Source organism: Lytechinus pictus, chromosome 7 (genome assembly GCF_037042905.1).
Source record: "Lytechinus pictus isolate F3 Inbred chromosome 7, Lp3.0, whole genome shotgun sequence".
NCBI classification, from domain to species: Eukaryota; Metazoa; Echinodermata; class Echinoidea; order Temnopleuroida; family Toxopneustidae; genus Lytechinus; species Lytechinus pictus.
The window spans coordinates 44,911,580-44,924,001 of NC_087251.1; the positions used below are offsets into that span (position 1 = coordinate 44,911,580).

At 37.4% G+C, this 12,422-nt stretch overlaps 1 protein-coding gene across 1 annotated transcript; it reads right to left on the reverse strand.

The window, feature by feature from the left end:
• Positions 1–1,024: 1,024 nt before the first annotated feature.
• On the reverse strand, positions 1,025–11,383 carry LOC129265689 (CDK-activating kinase assembly factor MAT1-like). Its single transcript, XM_054903654.2, has 8 exons — positions 11,217–11,383; positions 9,436–9,588; positions 8,183–8,256; positions 7,649–7,752; positions 5,167–5,307; positions 4,127–4,252; positions 3,455–3,585; positions 1,025–2,678 (listed from the first exon to the last, which is right to left on the reverse strand). The coding sequence occupies exons 1-8, from the start codon at positions 11,303–11,305 to the stop codon at positions 2,516–2,518; spliced, it is 981 nt and encodes a 326-aa protein (XP_054759629.1). The 5' UTR covers positions 11,306–11,383; the 3' UTR covers positions 1,025–2,515.
• Positions 11,384–12,422: the final 1,039 nt, after the last annotated feature.

A 12,422-nucleotide genomic window follows, 5' to 3' on the forward strand; every position in this document is an offset into this window, starting at 1 on the left:
AGAAAACAATGCAAATTCAATTTTGAAATGTTTGGCTTCCCATAAGTCTAACACAGGGTGAGACTATTAAACTAGATTTCAGAATATGGGTCTAAGTAATGGTTTAATTCAGGACATACCCCAGGATTAGAAAAAAAAAAGTCTATGTGAAAATTTTCCTGTATAAACCCCTCAAAAAAAGTTTGGAAATCTGAGTTTGGCCATTAATTTCTCCCAACCCCCAATTTTACACAATACATATTTGATATCATTCAAAAGATCATTTAATTCTCTTTAAAATGATACTATGCTTGTTATGATCATGCTATCACGAAAAGAGTGGGATTCGAAAGTGTTGGATGAGGTCTAAATTGAAAAGCTGCAAGACGAGCAGAAATAGTCATGAAGGGTCAATAAAGAACATGATTCTATTGTCTGTCAATAGAGATGAAAATCCATTTGAGTCGTGGTTTGAAATACCCATGCATATTTGTTTGTTTGTTATGTGTTTGCTTGTGCAGAGGTGTGTTTGATTCCATATTAATGTAACAAGAAACCACTAAGAAACTCACTCATCACCATGGAAAAAAAAAGAACAGTGACTTTCAATATTTTGTCATTTTGCAACTTTTGAAGTTTGACCTTGCCCCTCATTTCAAGGCACTGCACCTCCATGTGAAACATAATCATATCATGTAGGGTATCATTTTAGAGAGAATTAAATGATCTATTCATTGGTATCAATCTCACATTAATATTTACTAAGACCGTGGAGGGATTATCGATCAAAGTCAGATTTCAAAACTTATTTTGAGGAGTTTATATATATATATATGTATATATAATATGCAACACTGCATTGGTCAGATTACATATGGGATGCGTACTAATTTATTAGGTTGCACATTGAATATCATGTGCTTGTCAGCACCAAGCAAAGACTCTTAATTCTTATTCAAATATTTGTGAATCCCACAGATCTATTCTTATGTTATGTTATGTGGTAGCCATAAAGACAGATATAATAAAGAGCACACATCTGTTTACAAGATATTATTTCATTTGTTTTTATTGCAAAAAGACTTGATTTTTCTTTTTTGTTGTTGTTTTCTTTTACACTTACATACTTGACACCTAGTACACCAACTTTGGTGTTGAAGTGGGAAGTTGGGTGAAAAAAGATAATGGAAAATGAGAAATAAAAGAGTGTGCAAAATTATAAGTGTGAGAAAATGAAAAGCTAGAATTAGCTGTAACTTAACATTTACAAACACCAATGTCGGTGAATTTTGCAGGCCACTGATGAAAAGTACTTGTCACAGTGATGGTGATTTTCTTTTATTTATTTTTATAGAGGGGGGAGTTTGGGGCAATTCAACCCTAAAAGGACTGGGGGAAAGATTGCGCCACAAAATTTTATTACTTTTTTCTTTGAAGTCTCGTGCAACTTTTTATTCCAAATTCGGGTATAGCATCGCGATGTCACATAACTTTTTACGAGACAATGTCATGCCGAAAATTGCTCATTTTTATACTTTTTGTACAAAGTCTATTAGAGATGAAATTCATAAAAGGGTGATTATTTTTCATTCTAATTGATCTGCTTAATTAATTTAGGGTTTAATTTAGTTGTTAAATGGTCTGTAATTTCCAATGAAAAAGAAAGAAAAACAAAAGATGAAAAAATACATAAGAAATTTTAAAAACAAAGAAATACATAAGAAAAAATTGGATTTTGCAATTTTATTACAAAGATGACATCTGAAAAAAAAAATATGAAGTGAAATTGGGAGTAAATTATGACAATGATGTTTTTCACGAATAATTTTGCATATTATATTCATAATAAATAAAAAATAATTGTTTTACGAATTCTTTTTATACTAGGTAGTTTATGTGGTAAAGAATGTGCGTGCCAAATTTCGGCGTAAACGGCAGCCGAGATCAGAAGGGGGGCCATTATGCCCCCCCCCCCCCCCCCCGTCCTCAATACATCTCAAATAGCTCAGTCCTTTTAGGGTTAAGGGCTCCACACACCTTACGAGTGCTCCATGGTCCAATTTTGGAACAAATCGTCTTATACTTTTCTGAAAATGTGAATGAAAATATCTTTATGAGGTTCAAATTACTAAACTGTAAGAGTACTAAAATAACAATTTGGGATGATTGCAAGCCTTTATTTTTGGAATCAAGCCCATTCTGACAAAACTATATCACGTATGTTTACTCTAACCAAGAATCTTCTTAACAAGAATTATATAGTCAAGCTATTTTGCAGTTCAAGCAGGCTACACATTTACAGGGTGGGCTGTAGTCATTGCTTCCAATATGGTCCGCAATGCATCACCAAGATAATGAATCCATTCCAGTGTCGATTTGCTCTGAAGAGCTCAAATGAAAACTCCAAAACCAATATCTCACTTTTCTTTGTGATTTGGGCTGGTGTTATCTCAAGCCTGTTCCATTCTACAATTGCATGCACAACCACTAGCAGTAGTGTCCAAGTTCTAAAATTTCCTCACACGGATGGGCATCATCAGCTGGTTTCAATTCCGAGAGGATCGATATGTTTATTATGTCTGAACGGGAAGAAGAAGAGTCCAGAGAAAGCCTCCTCGACGGCCCTCTGACACGCCATGTGCTCCTTGTAGCCTCCTCCGACACCAGAGGGCGACGCAGAACGGATGTGCCTCACATACCTGAGGGGGTGGGATAAAATACAAATACGAATGGATGAATGCTATTCCCTGATGTTGTATCACAATACAAGTAGCATTTACTTGTTTCCTTTCTCTCTGTTAAGTTTGAGACTGTCCAACAAGAATACATGTATTTGATATGGTTTAAATATTGCCATAGAGTGAACTTTTCTATATCTTAGTCACTATCATCATGAGCTGTATGTTTAACTTTTCTGGATCTTGGCCGAGATATATCATTCCACAGTATAGGAACACTGAGCTTATATGTTGGATTTCATGTCGACCCCCGAGCAGCAACCTCTCATGATCACTAATGGGCAATCCGATGAAGTATGTACATTTATGTACGACCCCCTATACATGGAACCTCCAAGAATAGATTTTTCTCTTTTTTTTTTCTTGTACGTATGAAAAGTTATAATGATCTTCAATTACCCTGTCTTGAGCAATTCGTGAAGTGGAGTAACAGTGGGGTGGGGGTCAGGCCAGGTGAGGGTTGGACACACTAAAAAGTTTGATTATTTCATGGAAATTCAACACCGAGGCAAGGTTACAATGTCTGAATCACTACATGAAATAGACATAGGAACATTTCTTTCCACGGGACGTGTATGCAGAGCCATTTATACTGCAACTGTCTCTCACTTAATTCATGTCACCATTCTCACCATAATATTCCTACATTAAGATGGAAACCATAAGAAGCTACACCATTCTTGCACCTTAAGATGGAAACCTACGATGGGAACCTTAAGAAGTTACACCAGTCTTACCCATTGGATGTTAACTCTTCTTGTGTGCTCGGTGCTTCCGGTCCAAACGTATAAACCTCTACTTCCATATATTCATAAGGTATCTCCTCTATCTTGGGTATGGGTAAGAAGTTATCTTGGAATCCAACACCCTAAGATCAAACAGAAAGCAATGTATATGTCAGCACCTTAAAACAGAATAACAATGTACTCCAAACGATACTTCAACTAGAACTAGAAATGTTCTGACAAAATTACAAATCTTCAATCTACAAGTGTTTAAGTCGCTGACCAGCTCTATCTCTAATACCAAAAAGGAATATGAGAAATGGGTAAAGCCAAGTTGTTAAGCACACATTGATGCAACATAAATAAAAATAGGATACAAGGAGGTTTATTTGGTCTCTTCAAACCTTAACACAGAAATTTGGTTCCCATTGACAAATCACAAAATATACAGAAAATCATCCACAAGAACAAATTATGATTACGAATTTAGCAGAAAGCACAAATAAAAATAGCAACATGATGACAAAGCAAGAATGTTAATTGGTATTTCCAATCATAACTTTGAGTATTGTATCATAACAAAATAATTTAGTATCTGATAAGATACAAAAAGTTTTTTTGTTCTAAAGAGAAAGGCCGATACAATGCACTAGAAATAGAACTGAGAATGATAAGCATTCTTACCAGTCTTGCTCCCGATGAGACTTCGATCGCTTTCTTGGGAGGAGCTTTGTACGTAGGAGCCTCTTGGTTCTGCTGAATGGAAACATGGCTCGCTATCACCTGGTCTGCTGGCCGATCAGAATAGATCTAAATCAAACAAAAATGATTTCAGAAAGTGAAGAAAGTTACCAAAACAACATCAGTCCGTGAATATTCTGTACCGGCCACACAAACGTTCTGACAGAGCACTAACAGTAGGCCCAATCATGTCTTCTGAATTGTGATGTCAAACGCTGATCCAAGAGGTAAATAATGTGTTGTTGTGACATTACCGGTTGGTAGCAGAGCCTCTCAGCACATTGATAGCGCTAACAACAATCTGTGCGGCCGGTACTGGTCTTAAATAAATGCGACTTAAATCATCAAATTGTGATCTGTTAATCTTTGATGAATCTATGCTTTCTTTTCTAAACTTCTTCATTGTTATCTAAATGCAAGTCCCACAAAAGCTTCTGAATGGTTGAAAATAAAGCAAGGTTTGATGTTTTCCAAGTATTTGATTTTGATTCATTAAGGGGGCAAGTAACTTACATTCCATTGCAATCATGCCTAGATCCCAAAATCAAGCATAAGCCCTTTAATTAAATGCACATTTGCAGCTAATTTGCTTTTCATTTAATTGCAACTTATCTTTCTTGCAATGTCCTATCTGCTTAACTTTGGGATAATAATAATAACAATAATACCAACATGCTTGTATAGCACATAGCCCCGCAGCCTTTTACAGCGCGGTGGCATTTCAAGGAATAAATTCCTGCCAGGTACCACCATTTACCTCACCGGGGTTGAGTGCAGCACAATGTGGATAAATTTTTTTGCTGAAGGAAATTACGCCATGGCTGGGATTTGAACCCACGACCCCCTGTTTCAAAGTCAGAAGACTAATCCACTGGGCCACAACGCTCCACGGGATATACGCTTAATTTGTGGTTGAACGTATGTATCTTGCAATGCCCCATTTAGTTTCAAGTTCTACGGACCCATGATGATATCCAACCTACCAGCTCATCTAAGAGGGCTTCTTTGTTTCTCTTCTTCTGATTAAGACTCTGCTTCTCCAGGAATTTGTATTCCTGTTTCCGTTCTTCTTTGATTTGTTGTTCCTCCTCCAACAGGGCATCTAAGTACATCATATCATGACTCTGAGAAATTAGGAGAAAAACAAATCCAATAATCTAGACAAGACCAGGTGGGTGTTTCATAAAGCTGTTCGTAAGATATGAGCGACTTTGAGAACGACCGGTGATCCTTTCTTTTGGCAAATGGTATACACCATTGGGGATTGTTTAGCGTGTAAGAAAGGTTCACCAGTCGGTCTTAAAGTCGCTCTTAACTTACAAACAGCTTTATGAAACAGCCCCCAGGGTCCCGCTTCATTAAGACTTGTTATAGTAACAAATGAACAATTTCTAAAAAAATAGTTCACTATCAGCTAATAAAATTCAACTATTGATAGTCGCCTCAAACTGTTATTCAAAATTTGTTATTATAACAAGTTTTATGATCCTGTGCATCTAGGTACAGTGCACCATGATTCTGTGCAATAGGGAGATAAAAAATGTTCCTACATGAGAGAGATCAATATAACGACCGGGATGATATATGAATTCTATGGGAGTCTTAAATGAAGACATCCTTTAAAGGAGAATGAAACCCTTGAAACCAGCTGAATCCATATCAAAGAGAAAAAAAAAGAAACATATTGTTGAAAGTTTGAGGAAGATTGAATGAATAATAAGAAAGTTATGAGCATTTGAATATTGAGATCACTAATGCCATGTAGTTCCTCCCATCGGCAATGCGACCAAGATCTGTGATGTCACACACGTACAACTCCCTCATTACTTTAGTACTTATTTCACTTATATTCTCACTTTTATAGAGTCTATCACAAGGTGAGGTGTTCTCTTTATGAGAGGACAAGTACAGAGGTTTCACATCATTATATCATTGATGAATAGTTTGTCATATGATTAGAATGAGCAAAAAGAGATGTTTTGGGGTATATTTTCAGTGTCCAAAAGGGGAGAGTTGTTCATCTGTGACATCATAGATCTTGGTCGCATTGCCAATGGGAGGATCTCCATAGCATTAGTGATCGCGACATTCAAATGCTCATAACTCTTCTATTGCTAGTCCTATTTTACTCAAACTTTTGTTGATCTTATTCTTTGATTTTTCTGCTTTCACAAAAGCTAACTTGCTCCAAGAGTTTCATTCTCCTTTAAGCATGGCATACTTGGATCTACTTTGGATCTTTGAATTAAAAAAGAATATGGACTTCCTGAGATAGTAAAATTATGGAGGAAAGGAAAAAAGGGACAATAACCTCCTAAAAAGATAGCATAAATCAATCCAATGCATTAAAGCAGAGTTCAAGATGATGAATAACACTTAGGAGGCGCGATAGCTCAGTCGGTAGAGCAGGGGTTTCGGATTCCGGTGACCTGGGTTTGATTCCCACTTAGTGTGCTAGTGCCCTTTGGTATGGCATTTATCCTCATTACTAGGTCCCTCAGAGAGGACCTTAACCCTAAAAGGACTGGGCTATTTGAGACGTATTGAGGACGGGGGGGGGGGGGCATGATGGCCCCCCCCCCATTTGATCTCGGCCGCCGTTTGCGCGATCGCGCCAAAATTTGGCGCGCACATTCTCTACCGCATAAACTACAAACCAGTATAAAAAAAAACATTCTGAAAATAATTATGAATAAAATATGCAAATTTATTCATGAAAACCATTATTTGCATATTTAACACCCAATTTCACTTCAAAATTTTTCTTTTTTTTCCAGATGTCATCTTTGTAAACTAATTTAAAGGTTTCCACAAAAAGAAATTGCGAATGTCAATTTTTTCCTTATGTATTTCTTTGTTTTTATAATTTCTTAAGTATTTCTTTGTTTTTTCATATTTTTTTCAATGGAAATTATTACAGACCATTTAACAACTAAATTTAACTCTAAATTAATTAAGCAGACCAATTAGAACGAAAAATAATCACCCTTTTATGAATTTCATCTCCCATAGTCTTTGTACACAAAGTATAAAAATGAGCCATTTCGGCATGACATTGTCTCGTAAATAGTTACGTAGCCTCGCGATGCTGTACTTGTAGGTCCCGAATTTGGTCACAAAAGTTGCGCGAGACTTCAATGAAAAAAGTTATAAAATTTTGCGTTTCGGAAATATTGCGCGAAGCGTCGAGGGGGGGCCATCATGGCCCCCCCTCCCCCCGTCCTTTTAGGGTTAAGCCGTCGGTCCTCTAGTTGCTTGCTTGTAAGCATTCATGCTTTCTTTAAAGCAATCAGGTAAAAAATCACCACCATTTACCACTTTCATTCATTCAAGCTGCAGTCTCATCGACCATACCAACTCAAAAACGTCAAATATTGCGTTATTGAACATAACACAATAGATTTGGTCGGTCTGGAGTCAGTTTCGTCGGTATGACTGCGGCGTCGTTCATGAATAGGACCTCACCTTCATCTGCCTGTTCTTGGTGATCAACTCTTTGTTCTCTCTTCTGTAGTTTTCAATCTTCTTCCTGGTGGCTTCCATATCTACTCCATTGGTCAGATTATAAACTTTGAAACAAAAAAGAGCAATGATATATATGATCAATCATATATAAGATCAATCAAGAAATGACAAAATCTACAAAACATAAAAAATCAAGCAAAGCAACAAGTGAAATTATGGATAGTACTGTATAATCTTAGGAAAATTCAACATCCAACATATTTAATAATTATTCACATGGACCTGTGCAGACTGGTACATTGTTGAAAAAAAATACAAATACCTGTATGATTTCACATCAATTAAAAACACAAGACTTAATTCCAAATGTTTACCCACAATGAAACATTGTAGCAGACACTTTACATCAAAATAGATGTACATAATATCATTGTCCATTCGCAAATCTTTGTCAGGAATGTTCCCAAAGATAAGCAATATTCAAACTGTACATGGTTTATTACTTCCACCAAGGATACTGTAATGTTAGCTCACCAATATGCTCTATGTCTTCTAAATAGTCATTATATTCTCTCAACGTCTGGAAGTCACCTTCCTGTTTGTTAAAGCTGAAAGATATCAGAATCAGAACAGTGTGTGGTATTAAAATTAACAGTAATATGACACATCCTAAACATCTGCAATCGGACTGGAACTGTACACCGCCAATACAATTTCATATGGGTGTAATTATTACCAGTGATTAAAACTCGAGTCAATTTTACAAAGGGTCAAGTGCAAAATCTACATACTCTTCATCTTTAAGACAGCACATTATTTCTTTACACAATGAATACTAATCGACCAAACAAAATGCCATCATGAAACATAATTAGAATTGGTAGGTAAATTGAGTGAGTTGATGTGGATAGGCAAACCAGGGACACAAATTTCAGAAAAGTTGCCCACAGTGACCAAATTGTCAGCTCTGACAATTTTGGTTAAAAAAACTTGGTCTCAATTGGATGAACAGAATGGTCTCCGTTAGTGCTATTTCTATAGTAACTGTCGGAGAATCGCACATTGTTAGTGCTGACAAGCTTCATGAAACAGTGCCCTGTTCATCACCATGCTTTTTTCCCCAAGTCAATATCCTGTTGACTGAGCACCGAGTTAGAGATCTCATTTACATGTACAACTACATATACTAGTACAAGAGACACTAGGTGATTTCAAGTCCGGTGTTGGGGTCGGAAGCACAAATTGGACTGCGTTTCCTGGCTCCAAAACCTATTCTGAGTTTACACAAATGATCACAATATTGACAACTTGCCACACAGTGAGTGACCTTTCAGGACCAACTTCATTCTATGTTTGGTGCTATGATTATATAAAAATTGACCTAACATGAATACCAAATGGTCAGCACTGAACTCCAAGGCCCGTATTCTGAAGTCAGGTTTAACTTAGACTCAGGTTTAAAGTTGTGGTTTAAGTATGGGAAGCCAAAAGTATCAAAATATTTTATTAAGTTGTACATTTCTTATGTTTACTGTGCTCTTTCCTGATTCATCGATGGTGAAGACAATAATCTATATATACTTCCTGGATAATTATGAATGATTTGTGAGCCAAATGAGCTGAAATATGATATCTCTACTGTCAGTGATTTATGTAACAATTGGCTGTCCATACTTAAACCACAACTTTAAACCTGAGTTTAAGTTAAACCCGACTTCAGAATACGGGCCATAATCACCTATTCTGAAGGCAAGATAGATGGGAAATATACCTCTTCACATACTTACTCTTTCATCACTCTTCTCCTAATGTCCACTTCCTTTTCAATGATTGAATCTTCAAAGAGTTGTACTCGAAACTGGTTTCTCCTCAGAGGTGTTTTACACTCGGGACACGTCCCTGCTCCTCGTACAAATAACAGCTCAACACAGTTATCACATCTGAAATGACAAGATAATCATGATTTTTCTTGACCTTTAAATAAGAAGATGAGGGATATCCAGGTTGTAAAGCTAAACCAAGAGAAATAGATTCCCATTGCTTGCCTCCATTTTTTAAAAAGATTTGTCATTTTCCCATGCCATGGACTTATTATTCCGGATATTGGTCATATGTTTGACATTTCATTATCAATGTAAGATAAGCTTAGATATAAAACAGGGCTCGACATTAGCAGTGGCCCAGGCCAGGGCAACAAAAATGAGTCGGGCCACCAAAATTCTGTAAAAGCCCACACTTGGTGGCCCGGTCGGGCTTCCAAAGTTTTGATGAATTGCAATGTTTTATTTTGTTTTGGGTTCACCGAATTTGCTTTGCTGGCCACCAAGAATATGATATTGATGATTTTGGTGGACCGATCGGGCCACCGAGAAAAAAGTTAGTGTGGAGCCTTGTTAATAATAAGTTAGTCCACTCTGGTGGTATCACATCTAAATTCTAAGTAAAACACAAGCAAGTAAACTAACTTGTAAAAACATATCTTGTGTGTGTGCAAATGCACGTGATACACTCACACTAGTGCGAGATTAGTATTAGTATACTAATTCACACTAGTGCGAGGTTAGTATTAGTATACTAACACAGCACAAAGAACCGCATTTGGCGGTGTAGGGCGCATGCGCGAATTTGACAAAGTCTATATGCGCTATAGACCAAAAGCTTCGGTCTCTGTTATGTTGGTTGTTCAGCTGAACTCCGTTGGCTTCACTCACCAAATACAGAGACCGAAGTTCTAGCGCGATCTGTACAGGGGACTCAATGGCCATATGTTTATGTGTATTAAGTTCGGATAAAACAGGGCAGTAAAGTTGCGCAACAGCCGGGGTAAGTCACTGTTTTTGTTCCTTTTAACTTGATTTTCCCCGTTTTTTTTGCAATTAATGCCAAGAGGGAATATTAATTTGCATTTCGGTCGCGTTAATTTTCAAAAGTTTGATTCATTAAAGACAAAAATTGAAGAGCCCCGACAGGGGAATTTTGCATTGTAAGTCCCCTAATGGTGGCTGCACGATAGCGAGCCGTCTGTGTATGAGGAGAAATTTAAAAAATAAAAAAATGTTAAAAAACTCCTCAAAACAGACGGCTGCCAGCTGTCTATATGCGCTAGTGCTATAGCCTCGGTCTCGATCGGCCATTTTGTTTTGAATTCTGAAAGAAGGAGAGCTACCGTGACAGAACTTTTCGTTTTTTGAGGTTCCAGTCTGTGCCTCGATGTCAGGAGGAAGCTGCCACTCGTTAGACCTTCATCCATATAGACCATATTATAATAGTGGTAAGTGCTTAATTTCTGTTTTAACTATTTACTCTTTAAATGATTTAGACCATACCTCATGCTACTACCGTGGGGTATGGCGAATTACACGGTAAGCCCCTGGGCTCCGGCCCGCTGAGCTGCGCGGGCCGGAGCTCCCTGGGTTACTGACTACTGTCTATCACTACACTTGACTTGGTCTGATCTTGGCACACACGATTTTGAATGCATCGGACTGAACCTACAAATATAAGTTCCTGCAGTGATCTTCCTAATTTCCATCCATATTCTTACAAAAAACATAGTCATTATACTTACAGTGTGTGCCCACACACATTCACCATGAGTTTCAGCGATGGGTTCCGATATTTTGTTGTTTTACAACGTGGACACATTTGTTCATCCATGATTGGGAGATTTCTAGCAGAAATTTATGAGACAAGTAAAGTATGATACAAAAAACTGAAAATACTTCTAACGTAGATGGCGCTATTGAAAAACAGCACGGTGATGACAACACCATAGAGATGTATATATCTCTGTGACAACACCGATCTCGTGACAACGTGCGAAGTGGCATAATCAGATTTTCCTCGGGAAAATGTGCCCCCCCCCCCTTTTGTTGGAAAATCCTGGATCTTCCCCTGGTGTATATCATGTATATAAACAAAAGAAGTGATCAAGGCATATTCTCATTGGCGGCACCAGGCAAATGGGGGGGGGGGCAAAAGAACATTTTTTCTGGCAAAGGTGGACACAAATTTTTTGGGCTGTTTCACAAAATCGAGCGCGAAGCCCAAGTTCAATTTTTTATACAGTTCCAACTGACTTGAAAATGGACCTGATAAGGACTGCTTGCACTTACTCATGAAGATGATATCTCACCAAATAAATAATACGAGCGTGAAGCGCGAGCTGAAAATTTATATTATCTCGAGATGATAACTGGACGTTATAAGCACTTTTGTAAACATGATCAGGATAGTTATTTAACTAAACAATTGATGCGAGCGCCTAGCATGAGATAACAATTTGTTTACCTTTTTGTATATAATTATGCAGGATGTGTATCTTAATAAAAAAAAAATTGAAAAATCGAATCATGAGAAGAATAAGCCCCAGGGTATCCTACATTGAACGGATCATTTATTTAAGTCAACTGACAGCCACTGCGAGCGCGAAGCGCGAGAGGGATTTTAATTTCATATAATGACCTGAAAGATTTCTGTTAGTGACTAATATTGTTAGTGGCTATCAGTGAATGAATGAGAACATTTAAAAAATTAGAATAGTGAAAATGCTATTTTGGGAGCATTTTACAGCTTGAGTAGGATGCTTATGACAGCATTTACTATATTTATTTAGTTTTCCAAATTTCTGAGGGGGGGGCAAGTGGGGGACAATCCTAACTGGGGCAAATACCCCCCACCCCTGCACCCCCTTGGTGCCGCCACTGTATGTCCTTTATATTTGTTTTGATTATGATTTACAGGAGGTGAAATAGTTTTTAATTTTGTTCACGCT